Source organism: Haliaeetus albicilla, chromosome 11 (genome assembly GCF_947461875.1).
Source record: "Haliaeetus albicilla chromosome 11, bHalAlb1.1, whole genome shotgun sequence".
NCBI lineage: Eukaryota > Metazoa > Chordata > Aves > Accipitriformes > Accipitridae > Haliaeetus > Haliaeetus albicilla.
The window spans coordinates 36,103,662-36,121,082 of NC_091493.1; the positions used below are offsets into that span (position 1 = coordinate 36,103,662).

The window sequence follows — 17,421 nt, forward strand, 5'->3', positions numbered from 1 at the left end:
ATCCCGCAGGGGACACGCTCTCCCTGCCCTCCCTGGCACAAAAGGCAGCACCTCGGCGGGACAAAGCACTTGGCAGATCCGAGCGTCCCCTGCGAGCCCTCTTCTCCACAGCCTCCCCACCCACAGCAAGATGGCTCTTCTGACATCCTCGTGCGGTTCCCCCCAGCGCTTTGATCCTTTAAGGGGCGAGACAGGACGCTTTATTTACCCACTGCTGGGTCTAGCAAAGCGGCCGTTTCTTGGCTGCGGGCTCTTTGCTGCCACGAGCGTCAATGTACGAGGGTCGCAGAAGATGCCTCCCGCCTGCAGCACCCGGGCTCCGCTCAAGAGAGTGGGAAGCAGAGACTGGGGGAAACTGAAACTCCGTTATAATCACAGTATCAATGTGAGAAACCTTTTAAAAAAGAGCAGTCATTAAGTGGGCTATGCAAAATGCATTTTGTGGAATGTATACCTGGTTGCAAAACCTGCTCAGCTGTAACAGACGCAGAGATGTCAATCTCGACGTTACGACGATAAAGAGATCAAATAAAAAAGAAACTTCCAAGCCTCTCGGCAAAATCTTTTTGGTCCCAGCCTAAGTGCTTAAGGGCCAGATTCAGGCTGCTCGACTCGCAGACAATATCACCTAACATCCAGAAGCAGTGCCATGGCAGAAATCGGGGAGGGTGCTCAGCAAATCGGATGCTGCTAACATTATCCAGAGCAGGGGCCAGATTCGGATGAGCATTTTCATAACCGAGTCCTTCAGGTCTTGGTTTTCCATGGTCAAAAGCACGATTCACAGGTACGATCTATGTAGGGACTCGTTCTTAAAAGCATGGACTTCCACCTTCCCCCGTGAAATACAGGGAGTTTGTCATATCATCAACAGAAGAGTGTTAGGCCAGGGCTAAGTGGTTTGAAAACCCCGCTTATCTCTCAGGCACAAGACAGAAGCGAGACGCGGTTCCTCCCGAGGGCAGCCCACGGACTCCTTGTCAAATGCGGTCTTTGCCTTGGTGAGAATTCCTCAAGCTGTTTTGGATTGGTTTCTAAAGCAAACGTGAGTTTAAAAAGGTGCAAAGACTGAAGGGCAGCGTATGCTATGCTGAGGTCATCCTGCATTTTCTCCAGAACTAAAATTGAATTTAGGATCTTGGCAGAGAACAAACATTTGCATTGGAAACTGGTTAATTTATGTGCTATTGCCCTGCTAGGACTAAAGTAACAAACCCCTCATTGTGTGCCTCCTGCCCCCCAACCTAATAAACTGCCTCTAAATAGCCTCCTTTCATTGCAAATCTGCTCCACCTACATTTGTGCTGAATGCCGGTTTTAAATGTTTAGCACTCTAAAATTTTCCGCATTTAGTGTATCCCCCCAGGGTATGGGCTGACAGAAGTACATATACAGGCCCCCACTGTTGACTAGAATACTGCAGGTGGCAATTACAGCATTTTGCACTAGTTTTCAGCTACATCATTAAAATAATTTCCAGAACAGTTGTCAGAAGGTTCAAAATTACAGCTCTTCTATCCAAAAGTTACAACCCTGAACTTTCAAAGAGAACTGTTCATGATAAAAGGTGGTATTTTCTCAAAGCCACCTAAAGACTACTAGCTTTAATATATAATCACGGTTCTACCTGTGTTAATATTATCTCTCTTTTGCCTGTCTTTTTTATATTAAGAAATACAGTTTTCAGCTTTAATTAGATTATTCAGAAGCTCATTTTGCACGGTAGTCAACAGACTTTGAAGCAAATATTATGTAGCCATATGAATTTGCATATATCAAAATTCAGTATGCTCTGGTTGAAACCTAATAATCTTAAGCCACAGAAGTTGTACATACATGAACACAATATGCAAAATGTCCCCCTAAATGAAAAAATCATCATCTCCATTAATACAGGCTAATACAAAATCAACACAAGATCCTACCCAGAGTCCTGACAGAAAGAAAAGATTTTCTAATACCATATTCTAGACTTTCTCTATCTCCTACGTGATATTGTATTACTTATTTTATAAATATTAGCCAATTAAGTAATCAACTAAGAAACATGGTTTAATGTACAGAGGTATTGCTTGGGGAAATCTTGACTGCCTCTCAACAATGCTTGTATGTGGATATCTCTCCCAGTCTAGATCATATATTTTGAAATAACATTTCAGATTAACTCCTCTGTTAGGAAAAAGTGACATTTCAGCAGAGTATCTGAAAACCTACAAGAATTCCAAAAATAAAATCAGAACGACAGGCAGAGAAAATTTAGTTTCTACTTAAACTGATTTCAGATGATTGAATTGGACCTTGATCTTCAGAGGAGGTTCAGGTAATTGAGATTTTCCTTTAACTAAAGAAACCCTGGGAGACATTAGGAAAGATGCGTCCTCCCATACTGCGTCACGTTTTTCAGATGTGCATAGGTAGTGTTAAGGGAAACAGGCTACATACTTATCTCTTGGAAACTCCCATTTTGGGTCTTCTGGCAATTCATATTCCGAGACTCCTGCCAGCATGGGGGCATCGGCAGTAGAGGAGAGGCGAGTAGTTATCCTCACCAGGGGTGTGTTGGAATTCATGGAGGAGCTCGAGTCAGCTGACACCTGTTGTTCCAATACAAGATGCAAAAAAGGGGAAAGAAAAAAAAAGGCGGAGATGTAATCTTGACCCAATATCTGAAAAACAGCAGTACCTGATAACCAAGCCAGCTCAGAAGAACGGTATTAGAAAGTGGCTGAACCTATAGTCTTGTTTCTAGTGCACTATTCTCACACATTTATCCTCCCTTGTAAGCACAATACCAACTCTAATTGCTGCCAAGGCTGTAATTCTGTCCCATAGGTCAAAAACTATGTAAGTTTTAACTACATTCACTCAGAAGAGAAATTAAATAAACTTTTCCCTCTTTTTGTTTATCAAATTAATATTTTTTTAATCAACTGAGAGTATTTATATCACCACCCTCAGATACCTAAGTGGGCAGTTTGTACTATGAGCAGATGTTACCAAAAAGCTCTCTTCTTCCACTCGCTTCAAGTTGTCCATGTCACAATTTCTTTTCTCAAAATCAGGACACTATTTCTTGGTGTTACTATTAAATTGAAATTTTCAATTTTAGTTTTGCAAAGGCTCATGTACTTTTCATCAGCGCCAATGATCGAGATCACATGCATATTACTGTGTAGGAAATGTCGGATTCTCTGATATTTTCTAAGCATTCAATATTGAAAGCATCAAAAAGCTATCACAATAATTGGGGGATACTTAAGTTTTCAGTTAACTACATTCTTAATTAAAGAATCTGCAGGCAACGTGGAGAAGAGCTTATAAAATAATTCATAATGTCCAAAACTTTGAAATGTAATTCACTTCGGAGTATGATTTCTCATTTGCCTCAACACCAATACATTTTCCTTAGAGCATCAAAGGTACTTAACGATAACTACTTTGAAAAAGGAGGCAGCTACTCCCATCCATGTAACAAAACTTGTTTTGGGGTGAATGGTGTATCTTCCATACGGCTCTTTCCTCAAACCTGCAAGCAGCAGCCTGCTGTATGCTCACCGCAGAGTTTCAAGTGAATATGAACACAAAACAAAAATGCTTGTATTGCCACTCCATCCCCTCCGTTAAGCGTGAATCCTCCTTCTCTCTTCAGGCCATGACAGTATTGCTCAAGCCCAAATCTGGTGGCCAAGACGGGATGAAGGTTGCTTTGCAATGCCATCGCTGGTACCTGTCCTCCCATCAGGTGGCAGGAGGTGCTTCTTGGCCAGCATCTTGGGACCCTGCCCAAGCTGGAAGCCTAGAACGTCAGAATAACTACCACTCTCGACCTTCATCCTCATCACCTGGAGTCAACCCTGACACCAGGTTTGCTTATGTAAAGTGCCACCAGGCTATAATTTCGTTCCTGAAGTCTTATAACTAGATTAAAAAAAAGCAATTATAAGCCAACAGATCCTAATAGCATTAGAGTGCATATCACTGATACACAGTGATATGAACACAAAATCCTCTTGTGTCTCAAGATACCTGATAAGCGCAACTTAGTGCTCCCTTATTTCAAGTCCAATTAACAATTACAGTGTCTCAGCCCACAGAATTACTTGAGCTCCTCAGAATGGGGCTAAAAAGCTTTTGCAACCTTACACAAGAGCATGTATTTTGACAAGACGAGGCTAAGGCTCTCATACAAATTTCTCATCATGACTCTGACAACCTGTTTTGTCTGAGAGGTCTTTTGGCAGGTCAACATCCTCAAACCCATCTCATCAAATGGGGTTGGCTTCTTGACACATTTTTCTGAGACCAGAGGTTAAGACTGGAAAGAGGTTTTGTAAGGAAGAAAGTGTTAAGGACTGCTATAAAAATAATTAACCTTGGTAACCAGTTTTGCAGCTGACTGACAGACCTTTCTTGATATGAGAAGCTCCAGCTTCTGCATGCGAGATGTGGTATCTATGGAACAAGAGAGTATAACTGCATAAATAAGGCTACCATTCAAATAGGAGAGGTGGACTGCTTTCCCCCTTGTCCATCCAACCATCATTAATGTTAATATTTCCTTTCAGCAAATATAAGTATCTGGCACATTCCTCTAGGCTAATAAATATGGTGACCACTTGGGATACAAAGAGAAAACTACTATTAAGGCAGACTACGTAGCTCTAAATAAATCAGTAAGTGAATACTGAACAGAGTCCTTCGAGAGAGATGCTGCTATATCCAGCCTAGAGGGGAACATACCTGCTGGAGCTGAGTTGCTCACTCAGAGCTGCATGGCAGGTCAGCGTGAGAACCTGGGCTGGAATTAGACTTTTACTTATGTTTTACTCATTTTCATTATTTCACTACAGTTTAAAAATGATGCTTCATGAAATGAACTAGCTCAACACTAAGAAATGCGCAAATCTCCACAAACAATGTGCCAACTCCTCTGTCCCCCACAACTTCCCTTAGATTTCATTTGTCTTATTTCTGGTTTCCATTTTTAAATCTCTCTTACTGCAAACTTACTACTAATACTCTACGATCACTTCCTTCATGTTTCCAAAATCCACCCACCAGCCATTCTACCAAGATCTTTATTGAAGTCCTGATTTATTTATCAGTTTATTTATTAACATTGCCTTTACTTTCTCACCTTCCTTTGTCATTATAGCCATTGTTTTCATGGGACATCAGGAAGGCATGGAAGTGAAGCTGTAAAATTTAGATGACATCCCTTATCTATCAGAAATGGCCCAAAATGTTCTGGGGTCCTTTTTTCATGAATACAGTATTTGTATTAGACACCGTTCAGACCGCTGCCAGAGTTTCATCTTTTCACTAGCTCTTACACTCACAATTCAGCAGTCTTAGCATGGTTAAAACCTATAAACATAAACTTGCATCACCAGAGTATTTCAGTTTATTGCATTTCAAACACAGAAGTTAAACAGCAATAATGTATAGAAAAAACAGATGAAAGACTCTGCCAGTTTCCCTTTTAACACTATTGCACATGTTTAGTTCACACAATAACTGGATGATTGGCCAGAGATGCTGTAGGTAACCAAAGCGCATTAACGTGGATAGGAATGATGAGAAATCCAGAGGAACTACTCAGTGTCTGGGAGAAGAAAAATGGACTGTACTCCCAGGGAATATTCTTCTGATTGATTAATTGGAGCTGTACAAGGAGTTATGGGAGCTCAAGGGCTATAAAAATCTGTTCCAGAAAAGATGAAGCCAACCCAGGCTGGCCTGTGGTTGGAGGAGATTTTCTGTTTCAAAATGGCCTTTCACCTTTTCTGCAATAGTAAAGAATTAACCTTTGAACTCATCCCTTAAGCATCTTTTTTCATTGCCTTAGAGCGCACTATAAAACAATGAGGAAAACCTTACCTACTCCAAGGTCAGTAGGCATGGTCAGCTTCAATCTACATCTATACATTTAAGTAACAGCATATAGAAAGCTTTTTTCCAGCTTGCTACTTGCAGCACTGCTCTCCCACCCCTTACCATGCAGGTTCAAGAACCGGTGACGTTCCTGCCACGAACCCCACATTTCAGCCTGTGGAGTTGCTTTCAAGTCCGTGGATGCTCCTTTTGCTTTCAGTTACGCAAAGATTCAAGGTACATAGGACACAGGCGTAACAGAGGCCATACTGAGTTTTTGCAGTGAGCTTGTAATTGTACATGGGCAATATACAGGCTCCTGGGTCACTTTTGGGTCTACCAAGTGCCAAGAAGCAGCAGCTGGACGTGTAGTCAAAATGCATTAATTTCTTGGGCAATCACCCAGCTCACCAATATGTGCTTCTCGGAAATAAAGGAAAAAAGCAGAGCCAGGGCAGAGAAGCAAGGAAGGGCACCTCATGTAGGAGAATTAGACATCTTCAAGGTCTACTCAGTGTGTTGCTGACACCTGTTTTAAGTGAGGACACTACACTAAGGAGGTATTTTGAGTGCTTAATTAAAGCAAGGAAGGCAAAAGTCAACTTAACTTGAGCAGAACACTGAAAGAACTATTGTGGTATACGTTAACCTCAACAGGAAGGCAGACTTCCACCGTAAAATATTCTTTCTGTGCTTCCTTTCTGCTTTTAGGAGGCCAGAACCAAGAAAAGTACCAGCCTCAGACAGATTTTTAGCTCCATATCTGCACTTCAGAAGGAGAAGAGCCCACTGTGTCCAAACCTCATGCACCAATGCATGATTATATCCCCATTTTAACAACATATTTTTCCTTCGGCCAAGACACTGTATTTAATCAGTTCCAAGATAATGGTTTACAAGCATTTCTAAGCAGTGGAGCATTTAAAACAAACAAATCTTTGCTGGAATCTTTAAATGCCATGTGGCAAAATCAGCTGCAGAGCAGTGTGTAATTGTCTGTAATTGATTATGAAGGGTGTTTTCCTCCACTGATGATTTATACCATGTCCCAAAGCCTAGATCTGTCAGTTCTGGCACTCATGCTGTGAGATTTTAGCAGCCATGCAGTGATTTCCTATAATTGTCAGTCTTTTTGAAGGCTCTGCTATAAAAGTTAATTTGAAGTCATATGCATATATGTATATAAATATAATTAGTAAGTAATGCTATTAGCTGTTGATAGAAACAGTCCATCCAAGTGACTGGATCTAGGAAAATATAAGGTTAAATGCACTACATGAAACTGAGGATTACTAACATTAAGTACTGATATTTAAAACACACGCAGCACCACCACTTCATGAAAAGCACTCCTTTTGAAACACACAACAACAAAATAACAAACGAGTACTACTAGGCAAGCCAATGGTTTCCATATAGAGAAATCCAAGGATAAAGCAAAAAACTAAAATAGGTATTAAGGTAAATTCCTTGCAAAATATCCTACTGACAGTTGTGTATTAATCTTTGTATGTCAGAGCCCATTCCTCAAAATGAATGGTATTTTTACAGCTCAATACTACGTGAAATACTATGTTACTTTACTTGTTGCAGATCTCTTTTTCTCAGGTTTCAGCTGCCATCATCATTTCAAATCAGCTATTTTGCTGGGTGAGCTTAACTCTTACTTTAAACCAATCAGTCTTTGTTCATCACAAATACACTCATTACATCTTTATGAAGGATTAGACTCAACAACGACAGTAGATACAAATTAATGAGAATGTATAAAATACTAAGCATAAGAAATCATCCTTCCCTATTTAAGACACATACATACACCCAAGCTGAAGGGATCCAAATTTGACAGATTAACTGTGATAGCACTAACGAAATGCTCCAGTGATGACAAATACTTGTCCTTGACTTTGACTGGGCAAGTCACAAGAGATGGGACTGTCTTTTTGTCTGTTTCAATTACAATTTCTTTGTGAAAAGTAAGTACTACAAAGCATATGTATATCCTATCGAAGGCTACTCTACCTTTTGGTTCAGTGAACCTGTCACCTAAAGCCTATACTGCAAATCGGCTTGTGATGTTCAATCCTATAAATACTTCTTCCCCCTCCCTCGCAAGCTGGTACTTCTACGCAGAACACGGGTAATACCAACAGAGCACTGCACCTCTCTGCTTTTATATAAAGAAGAGGAACTGCTTGCTGGATTTCCCCGTAAGCAGTTTCTATTTCGAAAACCAAGTACCAGATCCTAGTGAGGCTGAGGATTGTAGGGGGAGGGAACTGATAATTCCTGACTTCATCATGACCCTTCCTATGAATGTGAAAAGAACCACATTTTGGCAGGAAAAAAATGCCTGCATGTGGGGAATGATAAAATCCTGTAGTAGCTCAGACTAAATAGTGTACGAAAATCCAGGCCTGCAAACCAAACCATATGTTAACTCAGCAAGACTCTTAACCCGCTCAGACAAGATGGCATCACAGTCATGCAAATGCCTCCTCGGGAACCAGGCTTAATTTCATATCCCGATCCTTAGGGAGCTTGACCCAGCAGCAGAGAGCTTTGAAAACAATATCAAGAACTCCCCAATCTATGGCCTTATTTCTCTGGAATTCCAACAAATCCCATCACCCAGCCCCAGATCTCTGCCCAGCTCACACAATCTACCTGCCACGAGCATCTCCCCTGCTCACTCTCACTCATCCTCTCAACAACTCGGCCACTTTCTCCGTTCCTCCCACGCACAGCACAAAGGCAAGGGAGAACCTTCTGTGATCAATCAATAAATAAAGGTTTACTGACAAAAACCCAGCAGGCTTTAAATACAATCCTCTAAAATACAAATAAACTGAAACAAAAAAGGAAGCCTGACGGTAAAACAAAACAGAGTTGAATAATCCAGAAACACACACCCATTAAATAAAACACCTCCTGGATTATTTTTTCATTCTTGACTTGTGACAACAATTCCAAAATCCAAAACCAGCCTTAAAAGATGCAGAAAATTAAGAACTGCTGCAGCCTTAGAGACCAAGGAGATGCTAACTGAAAAATAAAGGAATCTTCACTGTTGATGAGCAAGTCTTCAGGGACTGCTCATCTCAGCCTGCCTCTGCAAGCTAATACAAGCAATTAGTGAAATGACCAGTGAAATCATCAAAACAGAGACACAGATTTCTTTTAACGCTTATAGTAGTTACATTTTCCTCTGTGAAGATACAAAAGCAGAGAGCCCTTCAGTGAGAAACTCCTGTTAATAAAAAAGTACTCGGGAGAATTGAGAGTAGTGGAATTTTTGCTTAGGGGTTGAAATAGGATTCGCACTTTCAAACCTTCCCACTTTTAAAAGCAAAATGCCATTTTTGCTAAGAAAACATAGAAAACCAAAATAAACCGATAAAACCCTATCTGACAAGCATGCTGTAAGGCAGGGATTTTTTTCCTCTGTGAAAACAATAGCTTTGGAGAAGGTCCATATTGCATCATTTAGCGATAAATAACTAAACTGAGGGCAGCGGTTGGCACTGCTGTCACACGCAATGAAATAACACTCTCCCCCCAAGGAACCATTTCCAACTGACACAGCTGAGCTCACACGAAACCCTAGGTATTTTTTATGCCATTGACTTATTTCTGAGTCATTACGATGCTTTTATATTCAGGCAAAAATCTAATAAATGTCTTATCTAAGCAGCTGATACGTATCTCTCTCTGGTTAAGTATAAAACATTTGAAAAGCCTTCTTTATCCAGAAAGCTACACAGATTTTTTAGCCATAGAGATGTGTGAATTGAGCCGAGGGCTTCTCATCACTCTTTCTGATACTCTCAGAGTCAAAAGTCCCTCTTCTTCCCAGTGATTTCCAAGCAAATGACTAAAATAATAACATTACAAAAAAACAAGAACTGGCAAAGCAAGCCAGAAAAAATAAGAATTAACATTTTTGCTCATAAAACAAACGAAATATTTTTCAGATAGGACAAAGTTCATGTCCCCCACCTCAAGACTTTGTAAAATACTGCACTTTAGAGGAAGATGGCTAAAGCATTACTACTCTGTAGCATTTTTAACCAAGGAGATGCGGAAACCTTCAAACAAGGGTTCAGAAAAAAGTAATATTGTTCAAAGTCCCAAGACCAAGCTCCACCCTAGCTCTGTCTGATCATGCATCTACATTTCAAATACTTAACCACACTGAAGAACTATTTTTAAGGTACATGTATTACTCTGACAGTGATAATATTCTGGACAGGCTGTAAAAACAATCTGCAGAAATCCTGCACAATCTATTCATGGTGCAGATGAACCCAAACTAAACCCTCAGATCCAAACCCCCTGACCAGAGCCTGGATCCAACCCCCACAGATGGTCCCTATTTTGAATAATGTGGTAAACCACAGCCTCAGATGCCAACACCCCTCCGCCTCGCGGGGCTGAAACCTGGGGGTTCAGAGGTCTATCCTGAAGACCTACTGCAAGAAAATCAAAACGTATTAGACTCCAGCTTCAAAAGAAACAAGTCTTTCAGGTGAGGACAGTATGGGGGAATGGAAGCTGTTTTGGCAAGTGATGGCCTGTGACAAAGCCAAAGTCCTACTTGTTTAACTGGTTTGTTGTTCGTGTTATTGCCCTCTCCAGAAACGCTCACTGCCAGCCACAAGCAATTATAAAATATATTTCATGCTGTTGTATGTGTTTTAAATCTGACGTTTGCTTTTGTTCCTCACTCAAAAGCATCAGCATCTTAATCAAACTGTCTGAGATCTGATATAGTATCTCCTCTATTTTTACTTTATTACGGGTTTTTTTCTATTTTGGGGTTGTTGCTTGGCTATGAAATTCCTTCTCCTCAGTCCTCAAAATTCTTCCTGAAAAATACCTCTCTGTATCTGGTACCTAGTTACTATAATAATAGTCACCTTAGAAACATTATAAATACACAATTAAATAGGATTCTGTTCCAAAGTCCATTAAGTCAGTAAAAATTTTTCCATTGACTTCAATGAGCTGTAGGATCAGGCCCCAAAATACTTTAAATACATTTTTTTCCACCTATAGACTGCTATTACAGAGCATATTCAATTTTTTACATTTCTCCTCTAACATCCCTGCCCTGATTTCCTTGCCTTGAGACACACATTGCTATGTTAAGATGTACTTTCTTCCCATGACAGTCTCCTAGGTGCCAGATTAAATCCCACCCCTACTACAATTTGGTATAACGCTGACTTGTTCCCCTTTTCCAAAGCTTTCATCAGAGGGACGTGCTGGCTTAGTTGTTTGGTAAAAGTTTTTTAAACTCTTTATCTACTTTCTGTTACCTGTCTGCGCAGAGGGATTCGCTTTGTCAGCTTATGGACAGCGGGCTGGCTGCTGAAATCAGGCTTCTTGGTGGTGTTCTTCATGCGACACAGGATGACTGTCAGCACCATGCAGGCAATTAAGAAGACCCCTATGCAGTAAATTGCTATTTCCAGGTAGTCTGGAGATGTCGGATATTCTTTTTCTTTTTCAGGAGCTGGATTGGAAGTTTTTAGGAGGAAACAATCATGCCACAGAGTTAGCACACAGTACAAGCATAGTTCGGTACAGTGCTTGGAACAACTTGAAATGGGAAAATATCAGCAATTCTTGCAGTGACTGTGTGACATACAGAATACTGTGAATGTTTAGGCCATCTTGTAATCTGAGAGTAATCCCTCTTTCTAGATCACAGCTTTTAACTTCTCAGTTTGCCACTGAGTGTGAGCTTGTGCATGTATGTATACATACACAGACATATACATGTGTCTGCCTAGATAGGTAGATACATATACATTGAAATATGGGATGATCAGGCATAATTTGGGGGGAAAAGAAAAAACTGAAGTGTTCAAACTAGGCTCAGGTTCATTTTGTTGCTCAAGTCGAACTTCAAAAGCACTGTAATTCTTTTTAACCACATAAAGACACAATTAAAGATAAAATACTGAATTAGCTAGCCTAATAGAAAAGTGTCTAAATTCACAAACAGACGTTTGGGCTTGAGTCTGCATTGCCTGTTTATCCAAAATTTTCACTGGGATCTCAAAATACAGAGGGAAGGCAGGATGAATCGGTCCCTCATCATGTTTCTAAACTCAGGTTAGGGGTTTCAGGAGAGTTTCAAGGACCTGGACGCCCAGCTGCTTAACTTGTCGCGGTTCATGCCAGGTGCCTAACTCCCCTGAGGTCCTCTGAAGAGCACAGTGTCAAATTAAAAAGCATTACGCAAGCGAAAGCTGAATTGCTAGCAATACCTTAATTAATGAGTCCTCTGTTGTGAGGACTGCATATTTCAAGTAACCTCATCACTGGTTACTAGTCTATGAGATTAGATTTTAGTGGGAGTGGTTCTACATAGCTGTTACTCTGATTGAAACCATTTTGAAATTATCTTCAAGACAGTTATATGTGCAAGCACTGTCCCTAATCCCTTATCGGGGATTCAACCCCCGGATAAACAGCATTCCACAGCAATCAGCGGTCACTCCGCAAGCAATGCACGTTCAAGCTGAAATTTTCTTGTGCCTCATTCTAGGCTTATAAAAATATTTCATTCCAGAAAATCAGTTAAAAAAACGCTGTTCAAGCACTTGCAAAATGCAAACACTGCTAGCAGAAGCAAGCTCTACACAAGTACTGCTTTGCCTGCTTGGTGACAGACCATGCAGGCTCAGTGTTCACATAAGAGTGAGATTAAATAAAGTTGCCTTGTTCAATATATTTTAACAAAGGGTAAGAAATTATCTGCAAAACGTGGGAACATTCCACTCCCGTCATATGAACCTCAGCAATATGCACATGCAGGTTTTGTACCTTTTACTTAGGATTAACAATTAATAAATGGTAAGCACAAGATGACCCAGCAAACCTCAGGTGGTTCATGTTTTTTTCAAAGGAACTCCTAAGGCAGCTGCCAACAGTTATAAATGAGAAAATTTGACTAGTGTCAAAACCAACTACAGTTACATCTTCTAACAGCTGATAACAATTTTCAGGCAATAAAGCACATTGATGTTTGTTTCTTTTAAGGACAGAAACATCATCAACCCCAGAACAGCAAGACATGCTTTGCAGTAAAAGCAAATGACTACTTGTTTTCTTAGAGCATGCAATGTTTAAAGATGCACGGAGCCGATTCCCAAGATATGGAAGGCACTGCTTCTGTACACAATCCATTGGCATGAAAATTAGAATTCCCGTAAGAGATTTGGATGATAGGTAAGAGTGAATTTAAGCACACTGAATAGCTCAGGTATTTTAACAAACCAGGACATGACTGTGGCCAAATTAGTCCCAAAGCTTCATAAGAAACTTTGAATTTCCTCCCCTTGAAAAAGTTTACAATGATTAATGTGCCGATTTTCAGTTATCTCACTGACATGCTAAGGAAATACAGTTCCTTAGCATTTCTGATGGATATTTAACAGATGTAAAAATATTTCAATTACGTTCAAAAGCCATTTCCCCCCTCCTTTTATGTTGTTAGGTTTTTGGAGTTGCAAAGGTGTGACAAAACTATTCATTGGCTTGAGACAACTGTGTTTAAAAAAAAAAATAAATAAATCATTGTAAAACTCCTTTTCTGAGACAGAAGCGGTGCTAATTCTGCAGCAATCAACAAGGGGAAAAAAAGAGGAAAAACCACGGAAAGAGAGCAGTGTATACCTGGCAGAACTGTCAACCATGCAGTGTGAAAGGATATCCCAATAGAATTACCCGCCAAGCATGTATACTCCCCAGCATCCTCAAAAGTTACATTCCGTATATAGAGAACCTCAATTTCTTTGTCCGTGGTGTTAACACCGGCAGCCTAAAAAAAAACAAAAGAGGGAAGCAAGAGAAAAAGCTAGACATCGAGAGAATTCTTGTGGATAGGGAGATGGAGCCACAGGGCTTTGCACTTTGTAAAGGCAGAGGTGTAGAGATGCAAAGCTCCTTCCCCATCCACAATCCCTCATCCAAAAGGCGTTTACCAACAGGTCCCAGCTCACCTCAGAAAGTAATCAACACCCTTCACCAGACCTAAACTCACCACCTAAACATGCATGCAATCAAATAACATGGAAAAATTATCCCACAAAGCTTTTTTTTTCTTCTTCTTGTTTAATAAAAGAAAGTTGAAAGAAAAACAATGAGAAAAAGTAGGACAGAATGGGGGATCCTTCACTTGTAGTTACCTGTTTCAGAGGAATGAAATTACTATAAAAATGTACTCTGAAAGGATTAGAAAAAAAAAATTTTAAAAAAGGCAAATTCTGCTCCAAAAGACAGAACTTAGTAGCTGTCTTAGGCAGTCTATGGTCCTTGCATCATCCACTGCACTACACTTCAATATTGTACGTTGAGCAGTGTTGCCAAATCTCATTTTAATCTGAAGTTTGGTAATATTTGGTGGTTTGCTTAGAAGCACAGTGGAAGGTATCTCAGCTCTTGTTCAAAAAAGATCAGTTGTAGCTCTCAGAGATGTGGAGAAAAACTGGACCCCAAAGGTTCAAGAACCAGGAGATGGAAATAAAATATATTTTTCTAAATCTTAGAGACTGAAAAAAAAGTCTGGAAGTTTTGGGTTTTTTTCTGGTCTCCTTCCAGACTTGCTAAATCTCTGGCTTGACAAGTCATTATGCACCAAACCAATCAGTGTATCAGTGATTATCCAAACTCGTATAAATAGAGTAAAACTTAGACCTGGAACTTTCCAGCTGTCCCCAGATGGGTGCAGCAGGGCATCAGCGTCAAGGTCTCTGTGATGGAGATTTAGAGAAATTACGATTTGCTGCTTTTTGTCTCTATTCCCTTCAAAAATGTTACACTGAAATACGTGATGAGGGAATAAACGGATTTTTACCAGACCATTTTAAAGTTAATTTAGTTGTGAGTTGTAGTCACATTGTTGCCAGTCTTTATCGTTATTGATGGGTTATTACCCAGTTAACAATGGGTGAATAACAACTGGAAAACCCTTCCACCCTGCACAGTCACAGGTGACGTGGGAAGTTTTAAGTGACTAAACTGACCTGACTGATGCTTCAGTGGGTATTTATGTGAACATTTCATATATATAAAATATATATATACAAACATACGTATGTATATATAAATATACACTAATCAGGCCATAATTATATTATTCAACAAGTACCCTATATATGAACTGCAAAGTATGCAGAATTAACAACAAAACTGGACGTAAACACACAGACACAAAGACACCAGACACAAGAGAGAATAAAGATCAGCATCAGAAACCAGTGCTTATGGTACACACAGAATATTGTGGGAATTTTTCCATGGCTGCTGGTGTAATACCAGTTGCATCACCAAAGGAGGATTACACATATACCACAAGGCCAAAGAGTTATCCTACAAGCTGCCTGCAGTCTCCCAAAGCACCATTTTTCCAGCTTCTACATCCAGCTTGCTTTAAAAAACATTGTTACCTTGAATACTTGGCAGAACAGAGAGCCAGGCAGACTGGTTGGCCTCCCCTATATAATTGGAGACCTTACAAATATATTCTCCAGCGTCCGCCTCTGTCACATTGTACAGTGTCAGCACTTCAGCATTGGAACTATTTATCCCCGAATGCTAGAATAGACCAATAACACAGGAGAACAATGTCACTGCTGCCCAAAACGGACACCGATCTGTCTATGGTCCCACCACCAACGCGTCATAAGAATATGCCTTCCACTTCATACAGGTATCAGCGTCAAAACATTGAGGGTTTGGGGCTTGTTTGGGTTTTTTGTTGGGTTTTTGTTGGTTGTTTTTTTTTTTTTTAAATCCAAAGCATCAGACAAGGAGTTAGAAAACAGCAGCGTGGGGGGAAAAAGCACCTGGGCTGGTACACCGGCCGTGTGGAACAAGATGGTATAGAGCTGACTGTCCTGCCTGCCAGCGCGCTGAGTTTTGGCAATGCCACCCAGCTCAGAAAACTTTGGAGTTTCCTTGGTCAGGCTTGCTCAAAACGCCTGCCAGCAGGAATGACAGCACCAATCCGCCGGCGAAAAACGGACATCTCTGCAGGCTCAGCATCCAGAAAACCCAATCCTGCCAACAAGCTTTTGGCAGCAGGTGTCACATTACTTTGAAATAAAGAGGCTGAAGAAACATGAAAGAAATGGAGTAGATTGTCCCAGCTATGTTTTGGATGTGTTCTACCCATACATAAATGTCAATAATGTTCTTTAAGAGGGTTTTCATTTTTTTCTGAATAAGTCACGCCTGAAACATTCAGAGATAAAGGAGCTGACGGAAGTAAAAAAGAGCAAAACAATGTCTATAAGCTGCACAATTAGCATTTAGACAATCAAATGTTTATCTAACTCATTATTTCATTTGTAATATCAACACTTCCAGTTTCAGAAGTTCAGATCTCAAAATTCCTGGATTTACATCAAATAAATTCAATGCTTTAAAGAAGTCATCACCATCGCTGGCATCTGTAAAGCCTCACCTTTAAAACCTGAAGATACGGCAGTCCATCTGGTCCGTATTTACTGCCATTCTTCTCTACATGTTTTATCCACTGAATATGAGGTTGAGCATCGCTGTAGACTTTGCAGACAAACTCGACGTCACCTCCGACGACGGCAGAGGCATTTGCTGGAAGGCCAGCTTGGAGGATGGGCCGGTGCGGTGATCGCTCTGGTCGGGTGGGGAGGGCGAGCGAGAAGGAGCAAGAGAGAGAGAGAGAAATAAAGATGCATAAATAAGCAGAGCTGCCAAGAAAACTGTAAGTGAACTCGAGCCAAAAAGCCCTGTAAGCCTGTTGGCTGACTCCTCCGAAATAACACTGCAGCCAAAACGTATAACAAAAACTACAGTTCAAAGGAGATGACTTGAGCACTACACTTGTAATATATAGAATAACTATTTGCGGGGAGGGGACAAACTGCGCTTAAAAACTTTTAAGAGTTTTTAATAGTTCAACTCAGCAAGAATTAAGTACAATATCCTCCTTTTTCTTTTTTGAGCTATTGTAATAAGTACATCTGGGTTTTACAACATTCTAATTGGACTTAACCTCCACAAATTAAGAAGAAAGATTATTGATTACTTTTAAAACTGATTAATGTATTAAAATAAACCAAAGGGAATTTCTCAAAACTAGCAGCAGAAGTCTCAGCACTGAAACTCCTCATGTGGGATGCACATAGCAGATAGCTCAACTTTTCAAAACGCTCTGACCAGTACTGCCACGATAGCTGCTCTCTACTTTACCCTCATCCAGCAGCAGAAATACCAGTTTGTTCTTATTCTGAGCAGGATGCAGGGAAATAAAGAGTTCTCTGGAAAACTGCAGTGTATTTAATGTGAGCCAATCGAGTTTTTAATCTATAGACTTGCTTAAGTTTGCATCACTGAATAGACCGAGTGTACCCTGTATCATCTGGGTGCCCAGAGAGCCACTGCAGCCAGAGGTCCCAGCCCAATTTTTGCAATACATAGTCTTTGGGGAAAGCCTCGATGCCCTTAGCTAGGACGGCAAGGCAGCCTTCCATCCCCCTCACTAAGCCCAAT

General features: G+C 40.4%; 1 protein-coding gene across 11 annotated transcripts in view; it reads right to left on the reverse strand.

Annotated features, from left to right (window-relative positions):
• Nucleotides 1-17,421, reverse strand: part of FGFR2 (fibroblast growth factor receptor 2) — an 86,189-nt gene that overhangs the window by 16,164 nt on the left and 52,604 nt on the right. For 4 of the 11 annotated variants that reach the window (XM_069797121.1, XM_069797122.1, XM_069797125.1 and 1 more), the window contains 4 exons: nucleotides 16,355-16,545; nucleotides 15,336-15,483; nucleotides 11,189-11,392; nucleotides 2,443-2,593 (listed from right to left, as the gene is read on the reverse strand). In XM_069797121.1, coding sequence (XP_069653222.1) covers nucleotides 2,443-2,593; nucleotides 11,189-11,392; nucleotides 15,336-15,483; nucleotides 16,355-16,545 — 694 coding nt within the window. Of the gene's footprint in view, nucleotides 1-2,442; nucleotides 2,595-11,188; nucleotides 11,393-13,563; nucleotides 13,709-15,335; nucleotides 15,484-16,354; nucleotides 16,546-17,421 lie in introns of all 11 variants that reach the window. The other 7 variants (XM_069797123.1, XM_069797126.1, XM_069797119.1 and 4 more) reach the window with 3 other exon arrangements.